The sequence below is a fragment of the Cottoperca gobio genome, chromosome 7, assembly GCF_900634415.1.
Source record: "Cottoperca gobio chromosome 7, fCotGob3.1, whole genome shotgun sequence".
NCBI classification, from domain to species: domain Eukaryota; kingdom Metazoa; phylum Chordata; class Actinopteri; order Perciformes; family Bovichtidae; genus Cottoperca; species Cottoperca gobio.
The window spans coordinates 9486892-9504835 of record NC_041361.1 but is presented as its reverse complement, the minus strand read 5'-3'; the positions used below and the strand labels follow the sequence as shown (position 1 = coordinate 9504835).

The window sequence follows — 17944 nt, the reverse complement described above, 5'->3', positions numbered from 1 at the left end:
ATTCCATTTCATTTTCTTTATCAGCACCTTTTTGCTTTTTCAATCAATGTCCATTTCTACATCGGAACTTTTAGGAATTGAAATTGGTTTGACCGTGCCTCTGCCCCAGAAAATTAGCAGAGGATAAGTGCATGTGGCACAGCATTGGCTTTTGATGCGTCTGACCTCACTGCTATATTTTGAAACCACTTTGCAGGGCACCGCTTTGAAGGAGAAACTGTGAACGTTGTAGTGTGTGTTTGCCTTCATTCGGGGACTCTGTTACTCTTGGCTGGGCCAGTGGGGAGACAGCGTAATTGAATGTAATTCCATTACAGTTAAATTTGAGTCAGCCGGCAGTCAACAGTCACATCCTACGCAGTCCTTTCCTCAAAGCCAGCTAGCCTCAGAAAACCTTATTTTTATCTTATCTTCTTATTAAAGTACTTAAAAATAAATGGCAGGAAACTATGCAGCTAATGCACTCGTGATCTCTTAAGCTACATCAGAAGGCACAAACTGCTTCCTTGCATTTGGTTCTTTTTTTGTGGTAAATAAGGAACAACAGCATCAATCAATTTGAAGATGACCGACTGTGAAGGAATTACAATAGATCTTTTAAGGACTGTCACAAGGATAACATCTCTTTTTCACAGACTGCAAAACAGCTTCATACTAGTTGAAAACCACTTTAGAGAAAGTGTCTTAATCTGTGTGAGATACAATGAGATTTCCCCTCATAGATCATAATTATCAAAGATTGCTGTGATCTTAATGATTATCACCGCAGGGAATCTCTGGATTTACATGTCTTGCTAGATATCTGTGTGGATGTGTCAGCGTGTTTAGCTCTGAAAAGTGTTTTTGCTCATCTCCATGGGTGTGTTGTTGTTTGTGAGTGTATGTGGAGCAGCTTGGAGTGTCTCCCTCCCTCCCCCACGTCTGTGACAGCTCATCCATTCGAGTTAGTCGAGCAGGCTGGGCTGCGGTCCTATTGGTAATTGCCTCTGAAATGAATTACTTGGCAGAGAGTGAGAATGAGTGAGGAAAGGAAATTCTAATTGACCTGCACCCTCCCTCCCTCCCTCCCACCCGCTCCCTTATGCCTCAAGTTATTACATCTGCAGTGCAGAAAGCCATTTTCTGTCCACACATAGACACGCATTGACGCAAAAATACCCACACTTACAAAACCAAATGTTCCCCTCCCCCATGCAATGGCCCCAGCAGAGGACCATATTGATGCAGGGTGATTTCATAGATTGATTGTTCACTGCGACATTCACACTGGGCCACAATACACTCTAGTACACTAGAGAGAAGTACTCTATTATTATACTATACTATCATAATGTTTTACTCCCAGCCCCACCCCAGCCCTCTCGCTGACCTTTGTGTAGTGCTAAGGTCTAACTGGTTGCAGGACATTGGAGTTGGCAAAAACAGAAGTATCAAGAAACCCCTGGTTACCCTATACACAAAGACACACACAGCCGAGCGTCGTTATTAATAACCTGCCTGCTGCTGGCCTGTTGACAGTTAAAGCCTGATGGATTAAAGAGCTGCCACTCGTTTTGTTTGCTGTTGTACATCTATTCACATAATATGGTAGTTTATATTGTAAAGTGTGTAAAAGACAGTCAATTCTTCCCCCTAAGTTCATCATGCAAAAATATAAGCACTCACTTGTGTTGTCCTTTGGCCTTTCCACATACAGGACATGAAATGAGGGGGAGTGTGTTAACCTATCCCCGCTATCCAGACATGCACATGTTGTGACTCCAACCATGGCACACAATAGGATCTATTTCTGTAAACGCACGAGGGTTATCACTACTTACCCTGAGCTACCTCTCTCTCCCTCACTCTCTTTATCTGACACTCTCACCCACTTGCTCAAAAATCATGGCCGAAAGAAACAGCCGGGTCAGTGTTAAGAGGAAAGAGAAGAAGGTAGAAAACAAAACGAATGATGAGAAGGACAAAGGAAAGGAAAAGGGAAAAGAGAAAGAGAAAAATGTGAAAAAGCCTGACAAACTTGTGAAAAAGCCAGAGACGACCCCTGAGCAGCCCAAGACGGATGAAGAGAAAAAGAATGGGGAAAAGGAAGGTGCAACGGGAGCAGAGGAAAATAACAGTGAAGAAAAGGGAGAATTTCAGCCCATAGAACTGCCACCGTTTGAGATTGTCACAGGGTGAGTAACATTTAATACATACACGACAACAGCTAAGAGTCAGTCTATCATACTAAAACTCCTGTTTCCCCCTTCAACACTTCCACTTTTTGCTTATTTGGTGTTTTATTTTGTTTATAAAGTAGCTTTTCATGTCTTTCTGTAAGGCATATTGTTCCCAATGTATGTTCTATAGTTGATTTCAGTGAGGAAGGATACAAATGACTTGCACATGCTAATCCTTCTCTAACTCAGCGTAAGAATAGAGATGAGTCACAGAGCAGACTGAGATAGAGGCCCCTGCTATATCACTCCACCCTGCATCTGTTCCCCCAGTCTCTGTCCTTTGAGTATAAGCTGTTTGATATAAGAGATCTGTGAAATCCATCCGGCTATTCATAAGCAGTATAACAATGGATTAATAAAGAAAGACAGGAGTGGTATGTTTTTGTTCAGCTGAATCATGAAGGGCACATCTACAGATCATAGGATGATGTGAAAGCCAGAAATACTCAGTTTACTCAGCGGTAGCCTCATTAATATTCTGTTCACTGTGTCACCATTTTGAAGACTCACTATCATCACTCTTTTTTTGTGGCTGGGATGGTTGAAGAATTCAACACAAAATGAATGACTCATGCTCTGTCTTAAGACCCTGTCACACATATCCGTATGACAGAAACGTATGCTGGCGTATACGAAATATCGGCAATAGGTTGATATAAATTAAGGGTAAGTTGTGATCAAGGACGCAGACGATACGCCGAACACGGCAGACATACGGCCCTGTCACACAGTTCCGTATGGCAGAAACATGCCGGCGTATATGAAAAGTAGCTCAAGTTTTGTCAGTCTAAATACGTCCAACTTTTGCACAGCGGTGTTGTAGCTGACGTATACATAACAAATACATAACAAATTATTATACGTATGTCAGACATTGATAGCGTATCACTTACTTATTTAAAACGTATCAGAGCGTCTGGCAATCGGAGCTGGAAAAGTGCCATCTGGTTCACGTCATGCTGATGCTGGAGAAAGGCTAGAATGTACTCTTGTCGCAGCCGCTCAGCATCCTCCATGCTCTCTGATGATGGGTTGATGTATTCATCAAGACGTGCTGTGAAGAAGTGAGGATGAGCTACTCACAGGGACCCTATATACTATATTCAAACCTCAATAAGCTCCCAAAACGCTAGCTGAACGCTAGCTGTAGTGTAGAAACACGTTTAATAAGTTATTCCGTCGTCAGGCATAAGTTTAACATAAGTTATCCACTCGTTATCAATAAATAGGCTGTAGGGTTCACCGTCAGCCGACGTAGCCTATATTTAACGTATCTCTACCGTATTCACGTACTGTATTCACGTATGTCTAACGTAACGTAACTTATGTGTAACGTCTGCATAACGTCTGCATAACTTATGAAGCACACGTCGGGTACGTCCGGTAATTTTGAACATGCTCCAAACATGAGCGTTCAACAACGCACCCCAGCGTAACACAGTGAGCTCTTAACGAACACTACTTATGCCTTACCTTATATCAACGTACACCAGCGTATTGCAGATATTTTGTATACGCCATATTTTTGTATATCTTATGCATTCGTTGGTATTCGTCTGATACATTTTGTATTAGTAAGTGATGCTCTATCAATAGGTTAGACATGCGTATCTCTATATGTTCACTTTTCCTATCCGATGAAAAGATGGACGTATTTGGACTCTGACAAATCTTCATATACGCCAGCATACGTTTCTGCCATACGGATATGTGGGACAGGGCCTTTAGGCAAGGACATGAATGCCACTTATACTGTCATGCACCACAATCAAAGGTGATGGATAACTTTGAAAGCACTGCTGATAGATACAGCATGCTGATTGTGTTGTCATGTCCTAAAAGTCCCCAATAATGACAGTTAGTGCTGTTTTAAATTAAATGTTTGCTTCGGTATTCACTGAAAAGGAAACTTCTCAATCTCCACACCAGGGAACAGATGAGCCCGTTCTACTTCAAGTTTCAGTTCAGGAACGTTGAATACTCATCAGGGAGGAACAAGACCCTGCTGTGTTTCAGAGTGGATACACCAGGAGGCAGCACAGAGCCTCTGACGGGTTATATGGAGGATGAACATGCCACAGCTCATGCTGAAGAGGCCTTCTTTCAACAGGTAATGACCGCTCATGCTTAGCTTTTGTTACTGTGGTATCATGTAACACAGGGATCTTCAACGTTTTTCAGGCCAAGGACCCCCAAACTGGTGTAGCGTGGTGCAGGGACCCCCTATATATTGTACAGAAGAGGCTTGAAGAAGGGGGGGGGGGGACCTATGATGTAACATATATGAGAACCCCATGGGAGGTTTAATTTCTTGATTTGATTAGTTTGGAAACAATCTTCTCCTGAGATTATGCTATATGTAATAATGATGTTTATTTCCTCCTTAATCCCCATGCTTTCCTTTCCAGGTGCTCCCTAACGCTTCCCAGGAGTATGAAGTCACATGGTATGTATCATCCAGTCCTTGTGTGGCTTGTGCAACCAAGTTAGCCATCGTCCTCCAGCAGCGCAAGAAGGTTCGTCTCTGCATGTTCTGCTCCCGTCTGTTTGAGTGGGAGGAGCCGGAGATAGTAGAAGGGCTCCGAGCTCTGGTGAGCGCCGGCTGCAAACTGCGGATGATGAAACCGTCTGACTTCGTACATGTTTGGGAAACTTATGTGGAAAAGGAGGAAGAGAGCTTTGCACCCTGGGAGGACTGTCAGGAGAACTACGACTACTATGTGGATAAACTGGCTGATATTCTCAAGTAGATGCGAGTCAGTAAGTATTATGCATGTTCGATATGGCTCATATGCTTCTTTTGGGTAAAATAAAACCAACCTTTTGATTTTAAGGTTTGTCTGTTTAATGACCATCTTTCCCTTGTGTGTTCGGTACAGGTGCACATGACGGACAGGATCTTCCCACTGGTTGAATGTGTGTGTTTTTGTAATCACATCTGGTGTGTAGATTAGCATTAGTTTGAATGAACACTCATAGCATTTTGTATTTTTTATTTTGATCATTTCATAAGGAGACAACAATGCTTAGCATCACCTACTGTATACACATATAAGCCTTTAGAAGAGGAAAGCAATAACATTCATTGCTGAAAGCTTTGGAGAAGACTAACTTAAATGTACTCGCATCTGGGGCCAGATGCATAACATTCACCACTAAAACGGTGTGTACGCACAAAGACAGAAATATGCATCTGCATTCTTTTTGTCAGATTTAGAAATCCGCACGTACATAATATACAATACAGTACAATACTTGTGCCCACTCCACCACTCGTTGGACATTAGTCAGTGAAAGAACGGCCAACAAAAGAGCAATTTCACAGATTTATTTAGACAGTGTTATATCGGTGAGTTTCTCCAACAGCACCACAACAGCTGTCATTACACACGGCTGTGGCTATTTATAGCGCCCATATCACTAATTCATCACATCTAGGCTACCTGTAAATCGTCATAGTAATATCTCAATCATAATTTTTAAACGTTCTGCCATGCCATAAAAATGTATTGTAAAAAGTCATTGAATAGTAGGCTATGCTATACAAAAAATGGCATTAAAAGTCGTATAGTATGACATAAAAAAGGTTATGACACGATCATTACAATAGGCATTCTCACCACACATTCTCCCTTTTTCAAATACCAGTTTGTGTGTGAAAAGGCGTACACATAGTTTATACATCTTGCCCCAGGTGTTTGCTCTAAGAATTGAAACAAAAACTGAAGGAGGTTTGATGAATTGTCCTTTAGACCATCACATATGTACAGTGCATATAATATTTGCTAACAATAAAAGCTAAAAAATGTATATGATTGATCACATAAATAATGTTTCATATTTTAACATTGCCTTTCATTCGTTCATTCGAATCAATACATGATTCATTGTCGTTCATCAAGACAATGACATACATTCTGACAACATTGTGCAACCAAGTCTGTACACATTTATATGGCAATGCCAGTCAGTCTGTTGGTCCAGGGTGCAATATCTCTAGGCAAGTCAAAAATGCTAAATTGTATGCCCCGTTTCAATACATGCAAAAATGTTGTTGTAATGCCCAACGAAGCCTCACAGGGCTGAAGCAAGTCTATAAATGTATTCATAATTATCTGCCTAACTCAGTGTTTAAAGGAAATCAGCTCACCGTTGTTTTCTGTTGTATCATGGCTCTCACTCGTCACACCTAGAAAGACATAAAGGGCGAGATGTGGAAAGATCTTTCAGTTATAAAGAAGCTGTCATTACAGAAGAAAATAATTTAATTGGAAAAGTGCAATTTTAAGTCCACTTCCTTACCTTGGTCTTCCTGCAAGGTTATTGGTAACGGTGTTGTTTCACTGCAAATTGTACCATTCTCCTCCCCTTCTGCAGATTGTTTAAAAAAAAGTTTTAAAAAAGCAAATATGTCATTGAGGGTCAAAACACTTGCCTAGTGATACAGCTTTTGTATCCTCTGCTTTACTCATCTGTGGGTTCTTTACCTTTAGAATCTAAAGGTAAAGAACCCACAGATGAGTAAAGCAGCATGAGTAAAGTTTAGATGAAGTATTCAGTTCTGCATTGGTGATGTACTGAACCAGTGGACAGGGTGTATCTGCAGGAGGGAGGAAGGAACTTTAACACAAGAGCGCTGAAAGCAAACTATGAAAGTCAGACTCTAACTTGAAAATGTCAGTAGGCAGTTTCACAAATGGTTATTTTTAAAGTAGCTCAGAAATGAATCACTGGTGGGTGCAGCATTTGCGGAAACTACAATTCCCATGAGAGGTGGTGTCAACATACCATCACTGTTCTTTAGCTGAGCCATGGTGATAAACAGCTCCGTCTCTTCTGGCTTTTCTTCACCATCAGCTATGTGATGGGAAAAAAAATAGGTTACCCCATTGTGACTTTTGTTTGTTAATTTGAGATGAAAACTATTGTATATTATGAAGCGGTCAGGCTGTCACCCAGCAGAAACAAGGTGCGAAAACTACATCAACTTTTTATCACCTTTATATTCACTCTCTTTTAGTCTCTCTGCTTTTGGTCCTGATTAACTTCTGAGGGAAATATCTGACTCTTTAGCTGATAAATTCTCCACTATATTCACCTTGTTAGTATAATAATATTGAATATAGCTGTGTAATAATGCAGATTTTTAGAATCCATGTACTCAAAAGATCCAAGAAAACAAAAGCTAAACCTGGTTTGCAGAAGATTCTGAGGACAATGCACCCGGGGAAGACGATGATGATGCCAAAGAAGATACAGCCAGAGATGGAAAGAAGCACCTTCCTCTTCAAGACTGCAAATTAAAAATGAAAGACAGAGAATGAAAGGGAGACAGAATATTTGCAGAGTAAAACTCATTACTTCCAGAACTCAGTTATACTCACGAAGGTTCTTGGTCATGTAAGGATCACTGCGTTTTGAATAAGATGGTCTACCGGTGCGAATGCCCTCGCAGGTGTACTGGCTCTGCTCAGGGTCATTCTGGGGTGTGACTGTATGTTTCTCAGATAGAAGATTAATTTGTTTCCCCTCTTTGAACCTGTGAGAAAGTGAGAATCCACACAGTACACATGAATGCATTTAGAAAACGTAACTCTAGAGCATTACTGTAACTGGTATTTTTTACGTGTATCACCATGTGTAGTTCCATATGTCCTGGCTTTCTTGCATCCCACATCTGAGCACCAAGCTGTCAGTGGAGAAGACTTCAGACCAGCCAGTTAACAGAATTATATCAGCCTTTGGACGCTCTGTGGAAATACAATCAAAACTGTGCTGAACACATTTAACCCATTCAGAAAAATGTTAGAAGGAAATCAACAAAAACGTACCCTCAATGTCGAGTTTCACAGCCTGACTCTGGTCTGACCAGAAGATTGTTTTACTTCCTCTTTTAACTTGGCATTGATATGATCCAGTGTTTTTTCTCACAGCAGAACTGATGGAGTGATTGTTTCCAAATAAGTTGAGTGGACTGCCATCTTTGTGCCACAGGTACTCCCATCCAGAAGAGACATTAATGTGACAGCTGTAAGTGACTGGATCTCCAGTATGCATCACATTGTGTATGGGATTCTGCATCAGTGTGACTCTGGGTTTTGTATCTGTGGGGAGATAATAATGCCATTGCTATTAGTATGAAAGCATTTCGACGTATATCACACTGCATAACCTAGAGTAGTACGAAGCTGGACTTTAACTATATGCTTTAAATGACTATTTCGATATGCTGAAACTATACTTCCTTACCAGAATGAAAGAAATGTCCCAATTTTGTAGAACAAGCTAAACAGGGTATATGAAGGAATCCTACTGTTATGTAGTATATTACTATGTCATGAATACAGTCTAGTTTAGTATGTCTTAAAAAATGTCATAGTATTATAGTATGTCATAACCAGCTATTTTTCAGCCACCAACCAGAAGTCCCCAAACTTTCTTCCTGTCCTAATATGTTTCCTATCTGCAACCTCCTGGGCTTACCTCCCTACTCACACACCAATTCCTAGTTCCCTCGTAACCCAAGCCTGTATATAAACCTGCCATGGTCCCAAGCTTTAAAGCTATTGAATAAAATATGTCATAGTAGATTATGTCATAAACAATGTCTAAAACATGTCATGGTATATTATGTCATGAAAATATTTATTTTGGAATCATAGTATGTCATAAAAAATCATAAAAAGCTATAGTATAGTACGTCATAAAATGTCATAGAAAAGTCAAAGTATAGTATGTCATAAAATGTTATAAAAATTCATAGTATATTTATTAAGTATGTCATAAAAAAAAACTTTTTGAAAGAAATTCTCACCATAAACATGAAGTGTTATTTCAGAGCTGACGATGCTGCTGACAGGCCGGCTCTTGAGTTTTCCTAAACAACTGTATTGTCCACGGTGTGAGGCTGAAGCAGAACTGATGGAGAGAGTAGCTGCATCCGAGTCAAAAGATACAGTATTATCTGCCTGGACCTGCTGTCTGTCTTTGTACCACGTGTAAGTCCAGTCAGAGCTGTGGCTCATGTTACAGCTCAACTTAACACTCTCAGTGGGGAAAACATCCATCCAGTCTGTGATCTGCTGCACAGATGGGACTGGAATTTCTAAGGAGAGAGACACATAATAATCTATAATCTAGTAATTGTATTTGTGAACCGCTTCAAAGTTGGAACATGAATTTCTGGAGAGAAACAAACACATTAGCCCAATTTCTAATATCCTTAGTATCCTTAATATTCAATATACCCTCTGTCTATTTGATTTTAACCATAACGTTTTATAACATGAAATCCCTAAAAACAGGCAGCATTATTCCTCTAATACACAAACACACAAAGTAATTGTATTTGGCTCACCAGATACGCGTAAGATCCGTTCAACACTGTGCTCTGTCTTATACTTTGTTTTGTCTCTGATGGCCATGCAATTATAGGTCCCACTGTTCGATAAACTGGCATCACTGATGATAAAACTACCGGTGTTGATCAGGAGTGGTGTTCCATTTTTGTACCAGTAATACACCCAACCAGACGAGGAATCAACTTTACAGTTGAAGGACACTGACTCTCCAGTGTACACCATGTCAACAGCTGGCTGTTGAGTCATCGAGGGCTTAGGCTTGTTCTCTAAATACACAAAGAACAAATATCAACGGTTGTTATAATTAATTAAACTGTTCATAAAACATCTGACTAGCCAGATAATAGGATCACAAGTGAGCAGGGATGCACTGCAAAAACACAACTGGAAAATGCTTTCTACGTCTGCATACTACAGTATAAATACATGTTTAGAGGAAGTCAACAAAAACATACCTGTAACTTCAAGACGTATGTCCTGACTGACGATGGTGAGGAAGTTTTGCTCACTTCCTCTTTTTGCTTCGCATTTATATGATCCCATATTTGTTGTTCCAACAGAGCTGATTGCATACTTGTTTCCAGATGCGGTAAGTGGATTTCCATCTTGGTACCACAAGTACTCCCATCCAATAGAAACATTAATGTGACAGCTAAAGGAGACTGACTCTCCAGGGAACATCACGTTGTACTCTGGATCCTGTGTCAGTATGACTTCGGGTTTCTTATCTGAGGGGAAGAAAACATGCCATTGCCATCAGTATGTGACACATATTTATTCCACCCCAACCCCCGGTATTAATCCCCAACAATGTGTAATTGTACCTCAAATTAAGAAAATAAATCTTGTTATAAATCCACCCACCTACAAAAAACAAAGAAAACTTACCATATACTTTGAGAGAAAGTCCAGAACCAAGTCTGCTGCTGACAGACCTTTCGTTCAGGTGTCCCTTGCATTTATATTGTCCCTCATGTGCAGCTGAAGCGGAGGTGATGGTAAGAGTAGCTCCTTTCGAGTCAAAAGGCGCTTGGACCTCCTTTTCATCTTTGTACCACGTGTAAGTCCAGTCAGAGCTGTCGCTCATGTTACAGCTCAACTTAACACTCTCAGTGGGGAAAACATCCATCCAGTCTGTGATCTGCTGCACAGATGGGACTGGAATTTCTAAGGAGAGAGACACATAATAATCTATAATCTAGTAATTGTATTTGTGAACCGCTTCAAAGATGGAACATGAATTTCTGGAGAGAAACAAACACATTAGCCCAATTTCTAATATCCTTAGTATCCTTAATATTCAATATACCCTCTGTCTATTTGATTTTAACCATAACGTTTTATAACATGAAATCCCTAAAAACAGGCAGCATTATTCCTCTAATACACAAACACACAAAGTAATTGTATTTGGCTCACCAGATACGCGTAAGATCCGTTCAACACTGTGCTCTGTCTTATACTTTGTTTTGTCTCTGATGGCCATGCAATTATAGGTCCCACTGTTCGATAAACTGGCATCACTGATGATAAAACTACCGGTGTTGATCGGGAGTGGTGTTCCATTTTTGTACCAGTAATACACCCAACCAGACGAGGAATCAACTTTACAGTTGAAGGACACTGACTCTCCAGTGTACACCATGTCAACAGCTGGCTGTTGAGTCATCGAGGGCTTAGGCTTGTTCTCTAAATACACAAAGAACAAATATCAACGGTTGTTATAACTAATTAAACTGTTCATAAAACATCTGACTAGCCAGATAATAGGATCACAAGTGAGCAGGGATGCACTGCAAAAACACAACTGGAAAATGCTTTCAACGTCTGCATACTACAGTATAAATACATGTTTAGAGGAAGTCAACAAAAACATACCTGTAACTTCAAGACGTATGTCCTGACTGACGATGGTGAGGAAGTTTTGTTCACTTCCTCTTTTTGCTTCGCATTTATATGATCCCATATTTGTTGTTCCAACAGAGCTGATTGGATACTTGTTTCCAGATGCGGTAAGTGGATTTCCATCTTGGTACCACAAGTACTCCCATCCAATAGAGACATTAATGTGACAGCTAAAGGAGACTGACTCTCCAGGGAACATCACGTTGTACTCTGGATCCTGTGTCAGTATGACTTCGGGTTTCTTATCTGAGGGGAAGAAAACATGCCATTGCCATCAGTATGTGACACATATTTATCCCACCCCAACCCCCGTTATTAATCCCCAAAAATGTGTAATTGTACCTCAAATTAAGAAAATAAATCTTGTTATAAATCCACCCACCTACAAAAAACAAAGAAAACTTACCATATACTTTGAGAGAAAGTCCAGAACCAAGTCTGCTGCTGACAGACCTTTCGTTCAGGTGTCCCTTGCATTTATATTGTCCCTCATGTGCAGCTGAAGCGGAGGTGATGGTAAGAGTAGCTCCTTTCGAGTCAAAAGGCGCTTGGACCTCCTTTTCATCTTTGTACCACGTGTAAATCCAGTCAGAGCTGTCGCTCATGTTACAGCTCAACTTAACACTCTCAGTGGGGAAAACATCCATCCAGTCTGTGATCTGCTGCACAGATGGGACTGGAATTTCTAAGGAGAGAGACACATAATAATCTATAATCTAGTAATTGTATTTGATTTTTACCATACAGTATAACGCATAAGAAAGGTTTGTGTTCATGTCAATTGGCAAAAAGAGGACAGGGCAGTGAGAGTGGCCTGTAACAAAGAGGCACATAACTTCTAAACGGATTCATGTACCATGGCCAAACCCGTAAACCGTTTGTCGTACACTCTTGTGGCAGGCATCATTGGTTTCGGCAGAGTTTCAAATGCGTATGTTAGTCCTGACCCCTATAGCCTACTTAAACCACGCTGCCTTTCATAACTCATGAACCATTACTCGTAGCAAGATTTATTTGAGGGGGAGGAGGGGCAGGGGCAGAGTGATAATGATGAGTGTGAAGTGAACGAGAGGAGCGGTGTTAATACTTACTTAGTTAGCAGTGCACATGCAAAACCACAATGATTTAACAGGAGTTGTGTACTGAACGTAAAGAAGAGAAACTGAAACTTAAGTATCGATCTTATCACTCAAGTATTGATCGATATTTAAGATCGACCCGCCTTCCACTAGATCAAATATCTAAGGACATATTATTAAATCCACAATGTGTGAAGACAAGCCAGTCAAGCTAAGGATCCAAGGTACAATGACGTTGATGATGTCGACTCAAACCACAATATTCCATTATTCACTTGGTTTAAATAAGAAACTATAAAAAGCACTGATTTATTCAAGTATTAACATGAAGGAAGCAGAGGCCAGTTTCTTGAAAAACAAAAATGCATTAATATATTAAACTGTGGACTGAGCTTATAAACAGCAGGTTAGTTTGTGTCCTCTAAACCTTGAGAACAAGTTTAAAATGCAACAGTGGTATGTGTAAACTGTTAAAATGAGTAATTCTGACTTTGTTAGCCAACAATCCCCTGTTACACAAACCATCTTTTTTCTCCCTCAGTGATATTCCTTTGTTACTGTATGAACATATACACACGTCTGAGCTATCCCTCCCTGCACCATGCTACACCACAATATCCTGTTTCAACAGAAAATACATAAAATAACGGAAGCTCTCAAATTTTGCTCTCAAATGCTGTTTCACTAAATGCAAGAGCAGCCTGGAGGTTTTTTAAGCCTGTAACGACAGCATGTTATACATGTACAACAAACAATTGAACATTGTCTTAAACACAAAGATTTAAAAAATATTGTTTTACTGTTTTTACCTACCAAGAACATCTTGTTGTATTTCCTTACTGACGTCTGTGGATGTTGTTTCACCTCTGTAGGCCATGCACCAGTATTTCCCCTGATCAGAAAGACTAAGACGGATGCTGATGGTTTTGTTGGCGTCAGAGAACTGAACTCCATTTTTGTACCATTGATACTCCCAGCCAGAGGACACATCAACATTGCAGGTGAAGTTCACTGTCTCTCCAACATACATCGGGTAAAAAGTGGGAACCTTGCTCACTGTTGGTTTTGGTAAGTTTTCTAAAACAGAAAGCAGTTCACAACACATCATATTACACTGTACCACAAAACCAGAGAAGTAGTCATGCACATCAATATTTGACAATATTAATGAAGTTGAATATTAACATACATTTTTTTTTACATTTTGAAAAATATGCTGATTCAATTTCTTGGTGTGAGTTGAGAATATTGATTCCTCTCTCATGTGTGTAGAGTAAATATGAAACTACCGCCAACAGCGAGTTGTCTTACTTTAACTGAGAACAGGGGGAACAATGGATGTATTATAGGATCTCTAGCAGCTAGCTTCTGTCCAAATGTAACACAATTCACCAACTTGGCAACCTCTAGAAAAACACTACGAAATGTCAAGGAATAGAAATATATGTATTTTTAACAAACAGGATATAACATGTTAATTAATGCGCTTCAGAGGTGTTACCTTTGTGGCAGAGCAAGGCTATATTTAGCGTACAGACAAGAGAGTCGTATCAATCTGCTAAAAAGCTAATTATCTCATATCCCAAACTATTTCTTTAAGATAGCTGAATTTATGTAATGCTACAGAGAGGCATGAAAGCTCACCATAAACTGTGATCTGAAAGGTGTCGCTGAATCCAGAGCTGACTTTCCTGGATTCTAGTTGAGCTTTGCAGGCATAGCCTCCTTCATCGGCTTGAGTGACCTCGGTGATGTTGAGATATGAGTCCAGCATCTCCAGGTTCTCGATATCCTCAAGCTTCTCTTCATTTGTACCTTTTGTAACTTTGTACCAGGTGATTGTCCAGTCAGCGCTCTCGCCCTCACAGCTAAACTCCACCGTCTCATTTTCAAACACATCCGGCCAGGGACTTAGCAGCTTCAGAGACGGTTTAGGTAGGTCTGAAAATATAAAATGATTTACTGCATCAGAAAATGAATGGAGACAGGAACATAGGCACGTAGCATGCATCCTTAGCCATTGTTTTTCAGATGAAAGAACTATGGACATGTAGATATAATATAGATATACGTGTTCAAAGTGGGTTTGGCATTGTTTGCTAATCAGAAAAGAGAAAGGAAAAGGTACCATATATATATATATATTACAACATGCTGTCTCGACATTCAGTGCAAATACTGGCGATGGAACATAATGAAACTTACCATAAACTCTGACTTCGACTGAATTACTAGTTTGAGTTGCTCTGCCGGTGTTTGTTTTATGATGACCGTTACAGGAATAATTTCCAGAATATGTTTTTGTTGCGGCAGTGATTGTAAGCTTGGATCCCTCTGCAGACACATTTGGATCTGGATCTTGTAGTTTCTGTGTATTTCTGTACCAGCTGAAGGTCCAGTCCGAGCTGCCAGCGACATTACAACTTAACTCCACTTTCTCCGAAGGGAACACATCTGGCCAGTGTGACAGTAGCTGCAGAGATGGTACAGGAGGCTCTGGAAGTGTATTCAAAAAAATATTATTAAAGGAATAACACATTGCTGAAATATTAATGCATATTTAGGCCCGTTGGCATCAGGAGCCTTTTTGGTTTTAAGTGCAGACAGGAATGTACCACGACATTTTAATAAATGCAATTGATGCCATCTCTAAGAAACTAGTTATTCAAAAAACACATAACTTTCCAGACTGCAGTTAAAATGATTTCAGAACACATGATTACAACTATAAGTGAAATAGAAATAAATATTTTATCAATATAATATATTATTTCAGCAGTTCAACAGTTCAGTTTAATTTAGCAAATTGTTCATCAGGTTTCTTCTAAAGGGCGGAGAGAAAACTGTGCGGTGAGGATGTTATCTAGAAAAAGGTGCTAGAACTGTTGGTGATGACCATGCTGATTTCACTGGTGACATTTGCTAATTCACAGTTAGGAAGCCTTGCTGTCAAATTAATATAATTTAGATGTAATTTATTTAGCTCTGCTTTCTCATGTTTGTAGATTTTACTGTCCAAAATCAATGCAATACCGTGATTTACATATTGATTATGGGCAAATCTTTGTATAAAAATATATAACCTGTAGTATATTATTTTTTAAATAATGACTTGATTTCCGGAAGTAACATCTTTCCACATTATAAATCGCATGATTGCATGATCATGCTTACTCTTTCAGATGCACCTTCACGGCACAACTGAGGTTTAAATCTCACCATCAACAGTTGTAATCTTCATTGATGTCGGCCGAGGACTGGCGGGAGAAACGTCTCTGGACACGGTGGACACTGTTGGATGAGAGGTGTGGAGAACAGAGTTTAGATCAGAACAGCATTTGTGCTCTACCTACATCACAGGTGGAGATTTAAACAGCAACAGCAGTAATAATGAATTTAGAGCAATTGAAACAATAAAGAAAATTATTCAGCAACTACTTTGATAATCGATTTATCGTTTCAGTCGCTTTTCAAGCAAAAATAACTAAACAATCCTAGTACCAGCTTTGTTACTTTTCTTTGTCTTATATGACAGGAAACTGACTTTGTTAAGGTTTGGACTGTTGTTTGCATAAAACAAGCTATTTGAGTATATCCCCTTGAGTTCTGGGATATAATATTTTATTTTTAGTTTAAAAAACAAAACGTGACAGAATACTGAAATATGAACTAGTAGATGTGTAATTTAGGAAGTGCCTCACGACAACACAGAACTTCATGTTCCTCATGTTAACTTTCCTCATGTTTTAGTTCCTAAACATTGTTGTTGCCTGCTTCAGTGCATGCAATCAAACCATTTAATAACAGTTCATTTAGATCACTATCACAGAAGTTAACTAAACTAAATATTTAATTATTTGCATAAAAAGTGATTTTTTTTTTTTATGATTAAAAAAGGCAAAACTATCTATTTAATATCAATGCAATATACATAAATAATACATTTTCATTTTTGGTCAAACATGTTTCTTACCATTTTCAGGATCCTGAGCTGCACAAACAGCAGTGAAATCTGTCAAAAACAAATTGAGATGAATGTTCAGTGGGAATCACATTTCAATGTACATGAAAATATTCTTTGTACTTAGATAAATCCTCAAAAAAGAACTTTCTTAAAAATCTTACATATGACACTGAAGACCTTGACAAGCCACATTTTCCATTGAGTTTCACATAGAGGTTGTGCTGCTGAGTTGAGTCATTTCTCTGCTGTGTGGAGAAGTGCAGTTAAGGAAATAGACTGCACACGAGATGGGCGTGTGACAATTTCATTTCTAAACTCACCTCAGGACAGTAGCTTTCCTGTCTCTGACATCTGCTTTTCTTTTTGTAAAAGTAACAGGAAATGTGATGGTCAACCACACTCAGCATGAATTTAGATTGCTGATTTCTGCTAAAAAGTGATGGGGGGGGGGTTTGGGGAATAGAAACAACGTGCAAGAACATTAATGCTTTTCACAAGACTTACAATCTGTGTTGTATATCCTACTAAAAATATTGTGTTTATTGTATGCCGTGTCTAAGAAAGTCCAGATTATCTCAAATATCTATTATTACCTCTCAGCTCTTAGAGGAATGAACATACCGAAGATAGCATTAGTGACACCAAACCACTCGGTCCTGTTGCTGTTTCATGTAGACTTTATTAACCATAGAGCAGCTTTTTATTTAAATATTTTTCATTGATTCTTTTTCAGCCGACACTGAATTTAGACTGAATTTAAAGCAAGAACTAAAACCAAAATCTCTTTCTAAAACTATAAGTTACTATTGTATCTTCTATCTTTTCTACCCTGTGGGTGTGACAAGATGTTGGGAACTTGAACGGAAGCTACAGGGTTGTTGTTTTTACACCCAGTCTATTAACCACAAGCATCACTATGACATCCTTTTGTGTTCAGCTGAAAGTTGCCTTCTAGACAGGCAAATATATTATACTTAATTCCCATTAAAACTCCTACATATACAGCATATACACATTTAAAAAAATCTAAATGTTTAAACATATTGTCAAGAGTGATTACTTCAGAAGAAAGTAAGTGCTGAAGTTTCCATGCCCTCTCTGGTAAAGTAGGACTTCCTGTAAGGCTGAGATGTGTCAACATAAAACACATCTCTGCTCCTGTCTCTGGGTTTGAATCACCATACTCACCATAAGGTGTCAGTATAACACAGGAGATCTGATCATCTCCTCTCCAGTCACAGCTGACCCTGCATACTGTATCTCAAACAAATGAATCAAAGTTTAATATAAACCTACTTATCCTGGTGACATATTACTCTGAGTATTATTGGAAAAATCAGCTGTTTCCTACACACAAATGAATGTACAATAAGCAGTAAGATCGTCTTTATACGCAATAACATTGTTTTTATGGAA

The 17944-nt window shown here is 39.2% G+C and overlaps 2 protein-coding genes across 2 annotated transcripts; one reads left to right on the top strand and one right to left on the bottom strand.

Annotated features, from left to right (window-relative positions):
- Positions 1 to 1811: 1811 nt before the first annotated feature.
- On the top strand, positions 1812 to 6065 carry apobec2b (apolipoprotein B mRNA editing enzyme, catalytic polypeptide-like 2b). The gene is made up of 4 exons (XM_029435566.1): positions 1812 to 2174; positions 4149 to 4329; positions 4628 to 4979; positions 5099 to 6065. The coding sequence occupies exons 1-3, from the start codon at positions 1885 to 1887 to the stop codon at positions 4967 to 4969; spliced, it is 813 nt and encodes a 270-aa protein (XP_029291426.1). The 5' UTR covers positions 1812 to 1884; the 3' UTR covers positions 4970 to 4979; positions 5099 to 6065.
- Positions 5533 to 16791, bottom strand: LOC115010757 (hemicentin-1). Its single transcript, XM_029435518.1, has 20 exons — positions 16690 to 16791; positions 16538 to 16576; positions 15784 to 15855; positions 14770 to 15060; positions 14209 to 14505; positions 13378 to 13641; positions 11892 to 12170; positions 11459 to 11731; positions 11000 to 11269; positions 10469 to 10747; positions 10036 to 10308; positions 9577 to 9846; positions 9034 to 9324; positions 8051 to 8323; positions 7855 to 7969; positions 7604 to 7758; positions 7411 to 7512; positions 7008 to 7076; positions 6522 to 6590; positions 5533 to 6408 (listed from the first exon to the last, which is right to left on the bottom strand). The coding sequence occupies exons 1-20, from the start codon at positions 16718 to 16720 to the stop codon at positions 6344 to 6346; spliced, it is 3777 nt and encodes a 1258-aa protein (XP_029291378.1). The 5' UTR covers positions 16721 to 16791; the 3' UTR covers positions 5533 to 6343.
- Positions 16792 to 17944: the final 1153 nt, after the last annotated feature.